Here is a 19,616-nt window from a genome sequence, read left to right as displayed (position 1 = left end):
ATGGTGGTGTAGGAGTTGCCCAGATCTGTCTGCAACAGTGTCTTAATTTAGTTTTTCCTTCCTGAACTTTATAAGACTTAGAAAAATCTACCCCTGAATAGAAATTTATTTTAATGGGCTTCCTTCCTAGAAGAGAACATATAGAAAGCAGATTCTAAATTTTTAAATCTGGCATCTGGACACACAATAAAAAGCTAGCACCAAAATTGCAACTGGAAGAATTTGTTCATTTGTTTATTCATTTGTAAAAGTTCATAATGAGTACCTATCATGAGCCCTCAGGCATCATGTTAGATGCTGGGAAAAGAGAAGTGGTCTCTTCCTTTGCAAAGCACATGATCTACTGGGGACACAGCTCAACAAATAACAGTTCAACATGCTAAGTGCTCTACTAGTGGTACCAGAAAAGCACTGGAATCAGTACTCTGCCTGGCCAGGAAGTAGGGTGGGAGTTGGGATAAACTTCACAGGAAGGTGGTAATTATTGAAGTTGCATCTTAAAGGTTCAATAGAAACTTGTCAAGCAAAGAAGGGATCTAGGTATAAATGGTATGTTTGTGCTTTCCGGATTTTAACTAAATTTAACATTTACTACCCTTTTATTTTATATTTCCTGTTAGAGCTCCAAACGAGAATGGAAGCCACTGGAGGAACGTAGCTGCACAGACTTACCATGGCTGCTGCTTTTTATCCTCTTCTGCATTGGGATGGTAAGGAAACTCTCCCAGATGATCAGAACTTGAACTCATGATCCACGGGAATGATGGGGAACTGGCTTAAAGAGGGAGCTTGTTATTTTTAAATTTATTTTTAAGTCCTCCTGAATTGCTTATAAATGGAGGTCATAGGATACCACTGAAGCACGTTGTTTTTCTACCATATAATTCACTGGTACTATTTGGTACCCCTTGATTTTTTTTTTTTTGTACATGAAAATAGATCAAAATTTACGGAGCAGTTGGAACCCTATCTCTTTGACTAGATCATTTCAGAAAGCCAGATGATTTGACATACATTTCTGTGAACTCTGATCTTTATGGGGTGGTGAGCAGAGAGGGCGTTGGCCATGGAGTCAAGAGTCCTGAATATTTATCCAATCCGGTTACATAGACCTAATGGTTATTTTTGCATCAGTCAGTTTCCTCTCAGGGGCTGGTGTTCCTTTGTATAAAATTAGAGGTTGTGCCACATGATGCCTACAATGCTCCCAGTATTGACATTTTGGGGTTCTTTTTAGAGAAGAGGCTGGTTGCTCACTGCTTCTTCCTCTACCCACACTGCGCCCCTGCTGCCTATTGTGTTTACTGTATAAGTGGCATCTCTCAGTTGAGATCAGGGGACCTGGTGATTTCCCAGTGGGTACAGAGGTTGGAGGAGCAAAGTCCCTGGCGCTAGGTGTTGGGGCTGTCCTCATCCAATCTGTGTAACCACTCTGCCCTGCAGGAGTTTCTGACACCGATCTCAGGGACTTCAGAATGACTGCCTGTGTGCAGCGCTGGGAAAAATGAAAACAGCGGTTTTCAAACTAGCTGATGTTTAGAGCTAGGAAAGACTTGCAACTCCTCTTCTGGTCCATCACCCTCATTTTATAGATTAAAAACCTCAGACCCAGAGATCAATTCCCAAGGCCACACTCCTAATTAATGGCAGAGCTGGAAACGGAGCCCCTGTCTCGTAACTTCTAGGCCAGGGCTCTTTCTGCCACTTTGTTTCTTCTTTCTCAAAGGGCCTGTGCAGACAGTATTACTCTCTCTTTCATAGTCTTTACAACTCAAAACACAATTATGCTACCTCAGCAGCCATTTTTTTCACTTATGTGTCAGTATTTTTAATTCCCCTTTTCCCATGCCTTTTATAGAGGTTCTTTAGGAAAATCTTATTCTGGGTCTCTAGGCAACTGCCGACCTGCAAATGCCATTTGAGAATCACAGAGCAACCCTAATCGTGGCTAATAGGTATAACTGTAGGTATCACTTCTTCCCCTGAACCAAGGAAAAGAAAGCAGTACATTTTAATGAGATACAACACATCCAGTAAAATAAGGAGTATTAATTTTAAAGATAATAGACAGCTCAGTTTCAGCAAACTTATGATATTAGAAAAGTCAAAATGGGTACATTTCCTAACTTAGGACTTCTAAGATCATGTTTAAAAATCCACTTAGTTTATTAGAGTGGCAACTGAAATGCAGCATACACTAATATACAGGGAGAGTGTGGAAAAGAGTCTTTGCTAACAGAATTCGTCCACAACCTCTCCCCACCCCCTGAATTTAATCCTGGGAGGAATACCAGCTGACCTTTCAAAATTATATTTATAAAAACATGTCCCTGCCACCTGAGGCACTTATGATATTCTGTGCTAAAATAGCTCAGGAAAGTGCAATCATTAATGTTAATAGGCTGACTTGGGAGTGACTTGAGAGTAAGGAGCTATTTGTTTTCTGAAATGTTTTAATGCAATGGTAATTAATATAATGTTGATTTTAGTGCACAGATAATTAAGACCCACTGTGTGTACTTTTAAATTCAGGCATAACTTTATTTGTTTTGGAATGCCTTCATGGAGTTGAACTAACATGAACTTTTGCAATGTGGAAACTGGAGAGCTCTCACAGTTCTGTTGCCCACCCTACTGGCACAACAGTAGTTCAAAGTTTGTCTTCTGGGTATTTATTTTATATGGTTTTCTAAAGTTCTTTTCTCCCCCTTTGGATTTCATTCTGTTAGTACTTTAAAGAGAAACATTCAACATATATGTGTTGAACATTAACTTATGCTTGAGGCTTTCATGTATGTATTTATCTCATTGAATTCTCCCCATTACCCTGTGAGATAGGTTTTTATCCCCACTTTATAGACAAGGTATAGCGAGATTAAATATTAGCTTATCTAAGAAGATACTATAAGTGGCAAAGATAGACTAGGAACTGGAACTTGCTGCCTCTTGTGGCCCAGTGGCTGCTTCTTTTATAGTCTTCTTTCTCAGTCATCTTGCGTCCTAAACCATATCTTTATTCACTATCTTTACTTGTCGTTCTTTGCTCATTCCTTGATAACTATGCTCCAGCTCTGAAATATTTTAAGACCTTTTCATCTTTCACTCATCTTCACCATTAAATATTTTTATTTATACATATTCGTCTCTTCATAAATATTTAAATTTCTCTTTTATTTCTTCCCTTACTTTCAAGGTTTTTCCATGCTTGAATTGTCTAGAACTTAGGGTATTTTTCAAAGTGAATTGCTATCAGCCTTCTTGAGAGCTGTCATCTTCCACATGAACTTACATGAATACTTTGAAATTATCGGACATATGCTTACCCTGCTGTAAAAAAGTACATGTAACATTGGACTTCTAAATTTCTATTTTCCATTAAAGTAATAAAAATGTGGTTTGCAACCCTAGCTGCATATTAGAATCAACTGGGATCTTTAAATAAAAGATTCATTTCGAGGCCCCCGCTCAGTGATTCTGATTCAATCTCTGTGATTCTAACGCTCATGCAGGGTTGAGACCCACTTTTGTGGATACTGATAAACCACTAGAGTTTTGAGAAAAAATGATAAGACTGGGTTTAGTAGGATAGCCCTGGTGGTCTGTGTTCAAGATGGCTGTTAAAGCTGCTGTAAATGAGGAGGAGATGCAGGCAGACCACTTTGGAGGCTGATGCAATCGTCCAGGTAAGTCCAGATAAGAGATGAAAAACCTGAAACAAGGGGAGGAGGAGAAAGACTTTAAAAGTAGGATTTGGTATCATCAATATTGCTGGCGAGTGAGAGACAGATTAAGGATGACTAAGAGGTTCTTGTGTTAGTGGTGCAGGGAAGGGTTTTTCAGCTCACATCCTACATTATCTCCTCATAGGATCCAAACCATGCCTCTGTACACATAAGAGAATAAAAATGGGATGGGTAAATAGTATCATTTTATTCGTAGCTGAACAGTTACCTGCTTATGCCCAATAGAGTACTCCATTGTAAAAATGACTTGTGGAATAAAGCTTGGGCCATGTGGGCTCAAGTTTCTTCCCGTGTTGTAAGGTCTGACTTCATTCTGTCTCAGGGAGAGGAATATATGAGGAGGGGAGGGAAAGGGAGGTGGCAAGAGAAAGGTGGTCCACCTGGACCAAATCAGCTCAGATCAGCTTGCCACAAAAAGGCAAGAAAGAGAGGAGGCTGGATGGCCCTAACAGGAGTGTTTACCATGGAAAATAGAAGCTAGAGACTCCCTGCAACTTACCCCTGATAATTATTGCTGCTTACTATTCGTATGTACTAGGTACTATTCTCTGCATTTGACACAGAGACTCATTTAATTTTCCCAACTGCTCAAGGAAGTAAACATTATCAGCATTCCCATTTTACAGATAAGGAAACTGAGGCATAGATATATGTTTAATAACTTGTCTAGATTATACAGTGGCAACATTGAACCTAGGAGAGAAGAGGAAGAAGGTGAGGCTTCAAGAAACAGTCCCCCCCCCCTTTTTTTTCTTTTTAATTAGTTTCAGGTGTACAAAACAAAGTACTAGTTAGACATTTATACCCCTCACAAAGTGATAACCCCCTTTCCTCAATCTACTACCCTTCAGACATTGTATATAGTTGTTACAATTCCATTGACTCTATTCCTTATGCTGTACTCCACATCCTGTGACTCTCTCTCTCTTTCTCTATCTATCTATCTATCTATCTATCTATCTATCTATCTATCTATCTATCTATATAAAATTATAGTTGACATTCATTATTATTCAGCTTCAGCTTCAGGTATACACTGCAGTGGTCAGGTACCTATACCATCTATGAAGTGGTCTCCCTAATAAGACAAATGTCCATCTGATACCCTATAAAATCTTTACAACATTATTGATTATATTCCCCAAACTGTATTTTGTATCCTCGTAGCAATCTGTGGTTACTGATTGTGCTTTCTAATCCCCTCACCTTCTCCCTTATCCCTACCCCCCTCCCATCTAGCAACCCTCAGTTTTTCCTCTATATCTCTGAGACTGAAGAAACAGTCCCTTTTTTGTTGCCTGGAACTGGGAATAAAAGAAAAAGTTCAGAACATGGACCTGTAGGACACGGTAATCTTACCGGCCAGTAAAATGTGGTCTAGTCAATATTTCAGACTCGGAGCAAATCCCAGAGCATCACCACTTTCTCTAGTGCAGTGTTACGAAGCTGGGGTGATGGCCCAACGCATAGAGAGAGGAGACTGAAGCTTCCTCTCACTCTGTATCTTATCTGTGCAGTCTAGTAGATAATGATGCTACAAATGGACATAGGGTCTATTCAGGAAAGGGAAATGATTTGGCAAAGTGTGAAATGAGGAGATGACTTTTTGACATGTGGAATGTATGGGTAAGGGTAAGCAATTGGAAATGCAGAGTTGGAAATTTGGAGAATGCTAGGGACTAGAGCTGGATTTAGGAGACATCATTGTATAGTTTGTCCCTTCAGACTGCTTTCAAGGACCTTTTTTATTTTATAACATTAGCCCAGTTCCCAGAACATAGTGTTTCTACCTCATTAACTATTGTTGATAGCAGCACAAAGTGAGAGACTCAGCGACTCACTGCAGTATTTTGTCACCTCTGTGAGGGTCTGTGCTTTGCGAGGATCATAAAGTAGGAAGAACAGCATGCCAAAGATTACCTTAAGGTTACCTGACCCAAATGACTCCCTACTTTCCGTTCAATCCTGTTTTTACTTTTAATTGTGGTCATGTATACGTAACATAAAATGAACCATTTTAACTGTTTTTCAAAATACAGTTTAGTTAAATCCATTTTGCTTTTACTCTTGTTTTTTTGTTTTTTTCCCCCTGGGTCACTGTAGTGGACCAAATGGGTTTATAGTCCCTCTGCAAGTATACCCTGAAAAATTTACGTTGTATCTACTATCCCTTAGAATCATAACATTTTGGAAGCCAAAAGAGCTTAATCTAGAGAGAGATTAGTCTAGTTTTATCCTTGTTACAGGTAAGGAAACTGAGGAGCAGAGAATTTAAAGTGACTTGCCCAGGGTCATAAGGAGCATTTGGGACAGAGCTGGGTTCAATTCCCTGTATTCCATGTCTGTTATTTTTGTTGTTGTTTTTCCATTTCTTAAGCTGCTCGTGATACTGAGCCTCACGATTTTACTCCCTCACGCCGCATTGTTTTCTTCTCTTTTGAGATATTTCAGTTCTTCTAGGGTAAACTTTATGTGTTATAACCCTTTTGTACCTTGCATGGCATTTTGCATTTGTATATTATCAATAAATGCTTATTGAGTGGATATTTCCTAGACTTCCAATCATTACTGTCTTCCTTTCTCCTCTTTCTTGAGTAATGCATCCTGTTAAATGTTAAACTTTAAAGAAATCCAAAAATCTAGCAGATTGGCTGAATTTTTTAATTTTTTCAGGTTGTTTGCGTAAGTAATAGTTCTGCATCTGGCATTCTCATCCTACCCTGTCAGCTGGGACTAATAGTCTTGCTTGTCTCAGGGTTCTCCAAAGAGGAGGAACAAGCCAAATGTTACGCTAAGGTTTGACAAATTGGTTATTAAGAGATTGACACACTAAGCATTGATTGAGATGAGAGATTTATAAAGCTAAAGGAAGTAGGATTTGAGGAAAAAGTAGAATCTGGATATAATTTCATTAATTCCTGGGCGAGGGGCTGTAAGCTTAAGACTTTTTCCCCCACATTTTTATTTCAAAACATTTTGCTGTATTCATACTCCATACTCCTCCTCCCACTCGTGTTTTGTTGACTTTTATTTTTTTTCTCAAAACTAAAGTAAGGCTTTCTACCTTGCTCAGTAAGGCTCCAGGTGTGAAATTCAAACATGCTTGTGAAATAAAATCCTATCCTCCTATTTGACCAATAGTGAATGAAACTGACAAAAGCTCTTAATTAAGTCAAACTAAACTTTGTGATGTGAAGGCAAAATGAGCACAGTTCATTAATTAGCAAATTGTCTTTCCCTCGCTTAGGCAGTAGGCACTGACTAATCGCCAGATCTTGCCTGTGAGCCTCCATCCCCGTGTGCCTTCATCTGCTTTGAGTCACTGCCTCCTTGTGATTCAATTTGTCTACTCCTCCTCTCTTAAAATAGCAGTTTTGAAGGCACTTCAGTGGCTCAGTCATTTTAAGATTTTAGCCATGGTTCTCTTCATTACTAATAGGCTTCCTTTCTCTCTAGTGATTGCTCCCTACTCTAGGCTTGTAAAAGCTCTCCTCATACCCCTTATCATTTGCTTCATTAATGTGATTTCCTTCTGTTGAATGCCTCCCCCCACCCCACCCCTACCCTCTATGGAGCCATTAAATTACTGAGTGTATTCTGTACAGTTTCTCTCATCCTATTTTAATTTCGTGGACCACATGTTTTCTCATCTGAAACTAGGTATATTGCTTCTTGCATTTGGATTTCAGAATTTTTTTATTTTTTTTTTAAGGAAATTGTGTTTTTAATTATATTTGGCCTAGTTCTTCATTGTCAGTGCTTTTACCATATGGGAAGTCCCTGGGATAACAGTCATGGTTTCTTCCTATCTTATTATCTTATTATTCTCCTTCTTTTCTCCCCTGCAGCTTTTCACCCTCTCTACTCTAATGCTTTTGGAAGCTACTAAGAAGTTTACATGGCCTATTATGAAAATATGTCCCGTCTTACCTGTGATGTTTGTCATTTATCCTTTGCCTACATCCCGGAGGGATGGGAAGTAGCTTATACTTAAAAAGAAACACAAAAATCCCACATGTCCAACAGTACTGTTAAAAATAGGGAAATCAGAAACCGTTTAAAGGAATTGGTAACACAAAGTACTAATCAAGCATCAGAAGCAAATTCCTATAAAAAGTGAAAGAAGAACATAACCTTTTTAATTATATAAGGGCTTTGCTATTTTAGACTAGTAGTGAAAGAAGATTATAATTGTGGTCTCAATGTTTCTGTGTAGTAACAGAATTACTGACAATATCTCTCACTTTTATCCCCCAATAAATTTTTGTTCTAAAATAGAGAATTGCAGGGGTTTTTGGTTAGGCCCCAATTATGGTTGTCAACCTCTTTAGTCTTTGTCTTTCAAATTTACCGTGAATAACTACTAGACAGAGGATACCAAAAAAATGTATACACATTTTAAGAAAGGAAAACAATGTGTTAAAATTGTAATACTCAATATATACCCTTAACAAAAGATGAATACAAGTCATGTGTGTACATTTTTTTGGCACCCCCGGTATATTGATTACTTGCCATGTATTGGAACAGCTGGGGGCTAGATACGCATTATCTCATTTAGTCCTCTTCATTAGGCTGTGAAGTAGATGATATTACACTAGTCCCCCTTATTCACAGGGGATACCTTCCAAGACCCCCAGTGGATACCTGCAATTGTGGAGAGTACCAAACCCAAATGTACTATGCTTTTTCCTATATACACATAACTGTGCACTTAAAGGAAGTACTTTATGGCTTCTCTTTGGCATACTCAAATTGCCAGCATCACTACTCTTGCGCTTTGGGGCCATTATTAAGCAAAATAAGGATGACTGGAGCACAAGCACTGTCGGTCTGATAACCAAGTAGGCTACTAAGTGAGTAACGGCACGTAGCATATGTGGAATGGATACGCTGGACAAAGGGATGATTCACGTCCCAGGAAGGATGGGTGGGGTGTGGAGCGCAATTTCATCATGCCATTCAGAACGGCATGCAATTTAAAACTTACGAATTGTTTCTTTCTGGAATTCTCCATTTAATATTTTCAGACCACAGGTGACTACAGGTAACTGAAACCATGGGAAACAAAACCTCAGTACTCTGTTAGGGATGAGGAGGAAACAGTCTAAGTAAGTAATGGGTCAGTCACACAGGTAGTAAGTGGTAAAGTGAGGGTTTGAATCCAGGTCTTTCTGGATTCTCTTTCTGTTACTCTATGCTTTTTGTTAAAGAACTGTATTGGAACTGTTAGCCATTAAACCTCCTAATGTTGACCTCCACGTCTAGTTTTTGCTCAGTTGTAGGAATTCCTCTTTTGAGGTTCAAAAATATGCTTGCAAAACGGCATGCTGATTTGCACATGTGTATGTATGTAGGGGATTAAATATTTTTTTCTCACGTGTTAGTATTGGCTTGAAGTTCTGAGATGGACTAACTGCCCTGCAGTATCCTTGGAGAAGTCAGGAGAGAAGGGGAGGGGTGAGAGGGTGAGAGGGAATGAGTGAGTCCTGACCACCGTGTGCTTAATCCTAGATCTAGCCATTAGCTGCTGTTTTGAGGCAGAAGGGTACTAAAAGTTATTGAGACAGACACTTCACATTTATTATCTCATGTGACTTCTTGCAGCAGCCTTTATGGTAAGTGGTTTCAACCCCATTTTATGGGTAAATTGAGGCACAGGGAAGTAAGCAAGTTTGTCCAAGATCACACAAGTAGAAAATGGAGTCATCAGTGTTCCACTGAGCAACGCAAGTTTATCTGACCCCAAAGCCCATGGTCTTTCCCGTAGAGCCTGTTCTCATTTTTACCAACAATAATAGCTAATACTTATTGAGTTCTTACTATGTGCCAAGCAGGATTCCTACCACTTTACTGGATTATTTTGTTTAATCCTTATGGCAACTTTATGAGCTGCCATTATTTCCATTTCACAGGTGAGTAAATTGAGGCACAGAGAGCTAAAGTAACTTGGCAAGGATCAGAGAGCAAGAGAGTAGCAAATCAGGGATAGTCTCTACTCAAAATCTACTTCCTTACAGAGTGTAATTTCAAGAAGTTTCTTCTAGCTAGAGCTGCACTCTCTACTCTTCCTTACCTGCATGATAAAAATAGAGGAGTTATTTTGAAAAAAGAAAAGAGTTTGTTTGCCTTTTTAAGAAAGTATATTTAAGGGGGAAATACTTTTCTCTGAGGAATTGCGTGTGAGTACAGTATTCACCACTGTAGGCCTGAGATGTAACAGGGCTGCTTAGGTAAGTACTACTCATAATACTTGGATATGATGAGTGAAACAGTGATAACTTCTGCCTGCATGAGCCATTTTAATAAAGATAACACATACTCAACCTATTAGTGACCAAGCGGCAAGAATATTTCCTAACCCCAGTCTTTTCTGCCATTTTCGTCAGCTGATCAGTAGTGATTCATGTGGCTTCCCATTCTCCTGCCTTGAGTATAGGCTTTTGTTGCTGTGTTTTGGTTGTACTTGACTCAACAAGCATGATACGCGTTTGAAGCATCGACCACTTGCCTTTGGCGCTGTGAGGAAACATATTCCCATGAAATAACATGACCTTCGCAGCCCCTACAACCAGTGCCTTACTCTCCCTGAGTCTTCAGTATTAAGAGCATGGTGGTGCTTCATGGTGTAATTCTTTGGCTTGGATACAGCTTTACTGCAGGAAGCAAACAGAAGTGTTGTGTGCGCTGAAGTGGTAATAATTTAAAACCCACATACCTATTGTTCTTTGAATTTTTTTTTTCTTTTGTCCATCGTTGTGATTCATTTAATAGGACTCCTTTACAATCAAATAGAACTAAAAAATGAAGAAAGCTGGGCTGGATTCTATGCGCTGATCTTTATTAGCTTCTATGGCCTCGGAAAACGTATTTTAACCTCCCTGGGCCTCAGTTTCTTCATCATGAGGATTAGCGATAATGTATGGTAAGCACCCAATACAGAGCCTGGCTTAGAGCAGATGTTCAATACAGAGAAGCTGCTTTTATTACTATCGAATGCAAAGAGGATCTTATGATGTAAAAGCTTAGAGATGTGTTTTGTTATGGCAGTAAATAGTGTTTCCTGTGGACATATTTGTGCTGCTTATGTGAAACCCAAGGAAAACAGTGGAATAGTGTTTGCAGCAAGGAAAGATAGCTCTTTGTTCCCTTCAACAGACAAAAGAAGGTCATTATCGTATCAAGTAGTGACTGTTGCTATTGAAATGGTTTATTTGTATGTTTTTTCTGTTTTTTTTTTTCCCTAGGGATTTATTTGTGGCTTTTCAGTAGCAACAGGTGCAGCAGCGAGACTAGTGTCAGGATACGACAGCTATGGAAATATCTGTGGGCAGAAAAATGCAAAGTTGGAAGCAATACCAAACAGTGGCATGGACCACACCCATCGGAAGTGAGTAGACTGTTGCTGAATGATGGACACTATGGAAAGTTTGAAGTGGGGGGAGAAAATCCTGCTTTTCTTACTGTTACAAAGATAATATCTTACTGAATGTTATTTTTACATGACTCCTGTTGGTGTTTTTTGTTGTTTTTTTTTCCTTTAACTATCCGCTTGAATCATTCCTGGTCTATATATACTTTTTCCAGGAAACAAAATTAGCAACCCTGTTAAAAATGGGCTACTTTGAGATGGTAATGGGTAAAGGCTTAATTTGAGAGGGTTACTGTTGTTTTTTCATTAGCTTTTAGGTTGTACACTAAGTTTTAACCCAGAAAATAACATGATATTTTTCTTCCAAGATTATACTTGATGGGAGACAGAGGGATGATAATGGATTTTGAAACATTAAAGTTATAATGAAACACTTCGTAATGCATCATTTATAAATACACATCAATTCAACTATAGAAGGTGTATTTCCTTTGTCAGACTTTAAACTTTGTTTTGAATTCCTAAGGTTCATCTTTTGGATTTCATGAAATTCCTGACTTAATTGCCTTTTTTTCCTTCCGAAGAGCTATTATTTCATTTTTAACATCTCTGGGGAAAATGTATTTCATCAGACATATTTTATGTTTGTATATTTGTTTACACTGTATATTTATGCCCTCATCAAACTTTATTAGACAGGTTTAATAAATAAAGGTAGGTCTTCAGAATTAACCAAAGTAATTTTAAGGTAACAGGTTAACCAGTTCAATTAATGAACTTTATAGGAAAATGCATAGCACATTAAAAAGAATTTTAGGCTATATTTCTATTATTAAGCATTTCTCAGGATGTAGTAACTCTACTGTTAGATAAATCTCTTGGTTAAATCTGGGTTCCTACTGGAAAGTATAACATTAATTTGATAATTTCACAAACGTGAAGAAATCCAAATAGCTAATCATATCACAGAGATATTCCTCCATTTAATGAAGGAGTAATGAAGTTCAAATAAATAAAAACTTAAGTAAAAACAATGTATATCTGTATATCACACCATTGTCAACGAGCATATGAGGCCACACTGTGAGGTGAGTGTAGCAGATGAGAGAGACTGAAATGACTTTCCCAAAAGTCTGGCAGGCAGTGGAATATCCAGTGTGGACCATGAGCTTTTCTCTTGTATGTACCTGCATCCCTTGACAGGAGAAGTGAACGTTGAACTCTTAGAGAGTAATTTGGAGGATTGTTTCATTTCTCCTTTTTGATTGCCTCATGAAATTAACACAAATTTTTAGCCCTGTGTTATTTCTTGTAGCAAGACTACCCATATATTTTTATTTCCTTTTTTTACTCATTATTTTGAAATAATTTTACACTCAAAGAGAAGTTGCAAAAATAGTGCAGACTTCCACATACCTTTCTTTTTCCTTTGTAGGTAGTGTTCATGCTGTCAAATATTGTTTAACTCTTTAATGCTGTTGACATGTGTGAAACATAAAATATTACCATTTAGATACTTGAGGAGCTAGGAGGAAAAGGGCTCCACTCACTCAGGTCTACTTCTCAAATGAGGCTGTAATCATTTTTATGGCTCCCTTTATAACTCGCTGATGACTGCAAACATATTCTCATCATAAGGTTTCTGTAAATGTCACTCTTCACACTTAACCTCATGGAGGTTCATTTGGTCAATTTTTAATTTCAAATCAGTGGATTACGTAGTGTACATTTTGATATCTTGCAAAGAGAGCCTACTTATTATTCCAAAACAGGAGTTAACTTTTCCCTGATTGCTTAGCATAGTTGGAGGCATAGGTGGATAGCTGTAGGGGCAAGTTTCCTAAGTATAGTGATGCCCTAACTCATGTTTAAAATTTATTTTTTATCTCTACTTGCTTCTTCTTTGCATATGAGCATTTTAGTGCTCACCTATCTAAGTATTTCTATCTATAAATGGTAACTTAAAAAAATGAATGGTACATTTTTGAACATTCCTTTCTCAGGTAAGTCTGTTTGGATTTGAAAGGAGGCAGAAAATCTTTGTGTTTGTTACTTGTACTATATCCTCTTCTTTCTTTCTGCCAAGTACATTGCTTTCCTCCTTTTCCACTCATTTCCTCGTATATCTTGGGCTTTATTATCAACACTTGGCCCTTCCGTAGCTATGGAATTATTTTATACCTGTGTTGTCTGCCGTTTCCTCAGCTTGACTTTGATCACCTTCTGCCGTCCCTCATCCTCAGCCCCTATTACCTGGTACTTACTAAGCCCTTCGTACATATTTGTTGAATAAATTAATGAATGAATCCTGTAAAATCCTGAATACAATTAATGCTTTCTTGCCTTCATGAGTATTATTTCCTCTGTCGGGAAAAAATTTTTTTCTCATTCTTCACATGGCCAAATTCTATTCATCCTTCAGTTTTCAGTATAAATGTTACTTCCAAGGAAGGTCTTTTTTGATCTCACAATTTAAATCAGGTATTTAAAAACACTCTCTCATTGTGTCCTATAATTTGTGTAATTATATATTTATTTTGTGATTATTTGTTAAATATTTGGCTCTTCTAAGTTCTACAAGAGCAGAGGTGACGTCTGTTTTGTTCACTGCTATATCCTCAGTACCTAGAACACAATAGGCACTCAATTAAATGTTTGTTGAATGGTAAATAAATTTATTTCCTTATGATATGTTCTAAGAAGTGAATTACTGAGCCTGAGCATCTAATGTATTTTAAGATTAATAATGCATATTGCTGAATGGCTTTCCGTAAAGGTGGTTCCATTTACATTCCCACCAACAGTGTCTGAGATTGCTTTATCTTTGCTAGTATTACTGGTTTCTATTTTTTTACTAATTTATCGACCAAAAAATGGTATTTTATAGTTTTAATTTGCGTTTCTTTGATTATTCATGAACGTGAACCTTTTCTCCCCCATGTTCAGTGAGCCTCTTATGAAGACTATTGTGCTAGCATATCTATTCTTGATCTTCTCCGTCTGTTTTACTGTGATAAGATTACGTTCTTTAAAACACTTTTTATTGTCATGTCCCTGCCTTTCTTTTAGTGTTGTTTCCTTTAGTGTTGAGGGTGAGCCCACTTAGCCCCTGCCATTCCGAGGCTTTTTGTGATTTAGACCCACTGTACCTGTTCAGTATTCTCTCACTGTTGTATTCGTAGTGTCCATGATACTCGGTTGATTCTACCTCCATGCTATTCCCTCTACCTCTCTGCCAATCTGAATTCTTAAAAGACTTAAGGTGGGTCTCATAACTAACCTCTTAGTCCCATAGTGATCTTTCCTTTATTACCTGAACTTTCCTATCTCACACTGGTTTTTCTATTGCCTCTAAGTTGTTCTCTAATTATATTCCGTTTCTCATCTGCCTGTATTCATTATCAGTTGCTAGATAACAATGTTACCATAAACTGAGTGGCTTAAAACAACACACCGACATATTTACTATCTCTCAGTTTCTGTGGGCCAGGAAGGAATCTAGATATGCTTAGTTGGGTCTCCTGCGTCAGAGTCTCTCACAGGCTGCAGTCAAGGTGTTAGTCAGGGCTGGGCTCTACTCTGGAAGTTCCCCTTCCAAGTTCATGTGGTTATTGGCAGCATACAGTCCTTGAGGATGCTGGACTGAGAGCCTTAGCTCTTTACTGGCTGTCAGCTGGAGGACTCCCTCAGTGCATGCTATGTGGACCTCTCCATATGGCAGCTTACGTCAAACCAGCAGCGGAGAGCATCAGTAGAGAGTCTGCTAGCAAGACGGAAGTTCCAGTCTTCTATAATGTATTTATGAAAATGATATCCTGTCACCTTTGCCATAGTCTACTGCTCAGAAGCAAGTCTCAGTTCCTACCAAAACTCAAGGGTGGCAAACAAAGGGTGTTAAACAAGGGTGTGAATTTGAGGAGGTAGGGATGATTGTGCCATTTTAGAATCTGTCTGCCGTACTGTCCAGCTCTGTGTCCCTGGAGCACCATGTTTTTTCTCAGGTTTGAGTTACTTCATAAGGGCTTATTAATTATGATAAAGTAGGAAGGAGGAACGTCAGAGAAGAAATAGGAAAGGAAATGCTTTTAACCTCTTATAACCAGAAAATAAAATGCCAAGATGACTATAATGATTCTATTAGTAGTAAAGAAAAGGCAATATTTTATTTTCTTCCAATTCTAATTCTAATGTGTTCTTTTTCTCCAAATAGTATTTTTGACCTGATCACATATTTACTATAGCAATAAGGTTGTATAGGACAATGGCAGACAGTATTGTATGAGAAATAGGAAGGCCCCAACTTCAAATCGATTATGTTCCCAAAGTTGATCTTTAAGTTGGTTGTTTGAGATGTATGAATCTTTTCTGCATGGGAACAATGCTGTGACTAAGGCTCTGAGGCTGGGTCAGTTTAGAAAAGCTCATTAATCTTACTTAGAATCTTAAAGTGCCAGAGATGAAAGGGCTTTCTAAGATTACCTAGCTTGTAGCCTCCTTAATGCCTCCCATCAAATTTTTGTGAGTTTCAGTTAAGGCCCGGAGAAGAAAATGACTTTTCATAGCTCAGTTTTGTAGCTGACTATGGTGGATGGCGGTAATGGTACATATGACATGGGTATGACTTACAGCCAATTTTTTTGGTGCTAGGAAGTGGGGTGGTAATAATATATTTTGAACTCTGATTGACAGTTCCAAAAACATATCTCTTCTGCCACATTCTAGATTGCCTACAATTTTCCAAACCATAAAGCCAGCCTTAGAGTGTCTGGGTCAATTTTTAGACAGATGAGGATGAGGATGAGGATGATGACAATGATGATAACTCGTTCTCAGAGAGGAAGTCCCCAACATTCCTATCAATTTGGACAAAGCAGGGGTGCTTTTAATTCTAAGATTCCTGTATTAGTAGACATGGGACGATGCTGGGGTGAAGTTTCTAGCTCTTCTGGCCCTTGGGGAGATGATTAGAGGAGAGAAGGTATTGTGTTTGTACTATGGACATACCCTTGTCCTGGGTGCCTGGGATGGGAAAGGCTATGGCAAGGTGGCAGTGGCTATTGGGATACACAGGTTATTGTAAAGCCTGGTGAGGGTAAGTAGAGAACTGCTTTTATTTTTTATTTTTTTGATAAAGGCATTATATAATTATTAGAACTCTGTTCTCCATTCAACAAACAATCCTAACACAGAGCTTAGTGTCCACTTTCTTTGATACTTTAAAAAATTTTCCCCTTTGTATCTCACCTATGAATATTGATTTTTCCATAAAGGTTCTCAAGATATATTTTTTGTGCAAATGTAACTTTCTTCTTTATCTTTTTGTCTTCTCTCTAAGGAACCCAGTTAAAGTCCCAATTACTGATAAAATCTCTGTGGTCCTAAAATGCCTCTCAGATTTCGGATAATCAGTGTTAACAAGATGTACAGGAAGTAGAGGTCTGAGGAGGTTGATGGCATACATGACTATTGTCTATAGGGAATATTCTATTTGAGACTTTTTTCAGTTTTCTTTATTCCCTTTAGCAGAGGATCTGGTAAAAATAAGAGTGTAAGTTTTACTTCTTTAACTTTCTCATTCCCCAGAAATCCACAGCTTAGAATGTTTGTGCTTGAAGGGCCTTTGAGATCATTGAGTCCTTTCATTTTACAGGTGAAGAAACTGGGGTCTAGGACACATGGGTGACATGATGAAGACAGTATACTCATATATCAGGACTAGCTCTCTACTTTCCACGCTCAGTATAGTGATCTTTGCATTACCGTGTATCTTCAAAAATAAGACCTAGCTGGACAATCAGTTCTAATGCGCCTTTTGGAGCAAAAATTAATAAGACCCCGTCTTAATTTATAATATAATATAATATAATATAATATAATATAATATAATATAATATAATATAATATAATATAATATAATAATGTAATGTAATGTAATAATATAATACCGGGTCTTATATTAATTTTTGCTCCAAAAGACACATTAGAGTTGATTGTCCGGCTAGGTCTTATTTTTGGGGATACGCTATATACTGCACTGTCTCTGGTAAGCTACTCCGTGATCTAGTATCCAACCTTTTTCACTGTTGGGGCCTCTCCTTCCCAACATTTCAAGATGAAAGAAGTTTTTGGTAGCACATGCAGAGAAGAAGGGGCAGGTTATATAAATTAATAAAGTTATAACAAAAGAAGTTTTGAGCCAAAGCACTTATATAACCTATGAAGGCTTTAAAATAATTTGAAGGCAGTCTTTGCTTCTTTCTCTGTCAGATAAAGAATATGAATTTTAATGATGAAAGGTATAATTCTCGTTTCACATTTGGATATTTTTACCATTTGTATATTTTAAGTATTTACTGGAAAACATGTGGCTTAAACTGTTAATGTTAATTTTTAGTAAGATAATTGATTGTTTAATAGACAATAGTCTTATTTTAAGGAAACCCTATTTTTCCTTATCTCTACATGGATACAAAGTAGGACTTCAGTGGCACTGATTACCTTCCCTGAAGCTCAGAGCTCTGTAGGTTTAGTCTGTAGGTCTGGTTCAGTCTACCCAGTGATTGCTAATTACTTATTAACTTTTAAAAAGGCTTATTAAGAGGGTTAGTTGTGATATTACACCAATATGGAGAATGTGTTCACTTTTTAAATTACTTATGAGAACTTTGCCAAGCTTTTTGGGCCCATACCACACCCTTTCACCATCTGTTTTAGGAAGAACATTTGTCTTTAGTTAATGTGTAAAACACACTTCTTTTGAAGACCTTTTAAAATTAGCACATCTTGTTGACTGCATATTTGTCCCTGTTTGAAAAGAAAAAGAACTAGAAAAGTACAGATATAATTTGCTAAAAAGTTTGCTTTGAGGATCATTTTCTTCATGTTTATGTGACTAGGACTTATTTCTCTTCCTCCCCATGACTTAAATCAAATTACTCTTTACTGAATGACTATCCTTCACCATTCTTGAAAATACTGCTTATTGATTTTTGTCCTCAGCAAACACTTATTGAAAATCTCCTGTGTGCTAGAGACCTCCGTTAGAAATAATAAAATAGGAAACAACCTAAATGGCTGAAAAAAGAGGTTTGGTTAAATTCATTTATTCATTCATTATATTTCTTGGACACCCTCTTTGGATTCAACTCTGGAGATGATACACTTGAGCAAAATAGGCACATTGTTTTATCTCATGGAATTTATAGTCTGTGGAGAAAACTGAATTTAATAAAATCATCCAATCACAGCTGTCGGGAGAGGTATAAGGGCATGAGGGACGTTCTAACAGAAGGACCTAGCCCAGCCTGCTGTTCTATGGAGCAGTAAAAATGAACGATGTCCATTGACATGGAATAACAACATAACATTATTAAGAAAAAAATAAGTTATAAAGCAGTATATAGTATAATATATATACTATGATTTATATATTTATATATACTATGAATTAAATATGTTAATATATACTTGTAATGATTTATTTATATACATGCACATAGAAAAATATAAAATGACACGAAAATATTAACAGTGTGGTTAAGTGTTGAATTGTGGATGGTTTTTAATTTTCTTTTACATGCATCTCTTTTTTTCTAAATTTCCTACAATCAATGTATATTACTTGGGTCATGAAAAAAATTAAAAAGCATAAAAGGCACTCACAGTCTCTGTCCTAGAAGAGCTTGCATTGGTGAGGAAGACAAAATACACAGATAAAATTATGACAACGGAATGTGGGACATCCTATAAAAATGTTGTATATTGAATGCTGGTTGACTCCAGCAGGCACGTGGGGAGAGGAAAATAAGGCAATTTGATGGTAGCATTGGGGCCACCATTGTATTAGTTTCTGCTACTGCAGTAACAAATTGCCACAAACTAAGTGGCTTAAAACAACAAAGTTCTCTAAATCAGAAGTCTGGGCATAGCATGGGTTTCCTCCAGATTTCACAGGGCTGAAATCAAGTGTTGGCAAAGCTGCTGCGTTCCTCACTAGAGGCTCTGGGAAATGAATCTTTTCCCAAGCTCGTTAAGGTTGTCGGCAGAATTAGTTCCCATGTGGCTATAGGACTCAGGTCCCATTTCCTTGATGGCCACTAGCCAGGAGTCATTCTCAGCTTCTAGAGGTAGCCTATGTATTCTGTAGCCTAGATCTTGTGGCTCATGGTCCCTTTCCTTTAATAACAGCGCGTCGGATCCTTCTCGTGTTTCCATTCCTCTGACCTCCTTTTTCAGGGTAGCATCTTGGTTTCAGACTGTGAATGTGGGTTAAAGAATCTCTTCAATGACTGGGGACTCAGGGAGAGAGTCGTTTTAAGTAGGGTTTTAGAGCCCCAGTTAGGTGGGTTGAGGATTCAGAGCAGGGCTTGCATTGTAGCAGGGGAAAAATCAAATAAAGCAGGTCTCTGGAAGGACGGTATACATAGATGTGATGTGGCGGAAGGTGGTGAATGGATGGTCATGTGGGTTCTTAGGCTGAGCGACGGCTCCAAGGCCCATCT

The 19,616-nt window shown here is 37.9% G+C and overlaps 1 protein-coding gene across 3 annotated transcripts in view; it reads left to right on the top strand.

Moving 5' to 3' along the window:
• SLC44A1 (solute carrier family 44 member 1) overlaps positions 1 to 19,616 on the top strand; it is a 177,762-nt gene that overhangs the window by 51,911 nt on the left and 106,235 nt on the right. For all 3 annotated transcript variants that reach the window (XM_074330783.2, XM_074330782.2, XM_074330784.2), the window contains exons 2-3: positions 621 to 710; positions 10,991 to 11,133. In XM_074330783.2, the coding sequence (XP_074186884.2) occupies positions 621 to 710; positions 10,991 to 11,133 (233 nt within the window). The remainder of the gene's footprint in view (positions 1 to 620; positions 711 to 10,990; positions 11,134 to 19,616) is intronic.

This window comes from Rhinolophus sinicus, chromosome 16, assembly GCF_057876585.1.
Source record: "Rhinolophus sinicus isolate RSI-liver-muscle chromosome 16, RSI-T2T, whole genome shotgun sequence".
NCBI classification, from domain to species: domain Eukaryota; kingdom Metazoa; phylum Chordata; class Mammalia; order Chiroptera; family Rhinolophidae; genus Rhinolophus; species Rhinolophus sinicus.
This window is presented reverse-complemented; position numbering and strand designations above follow the sequence as displayed.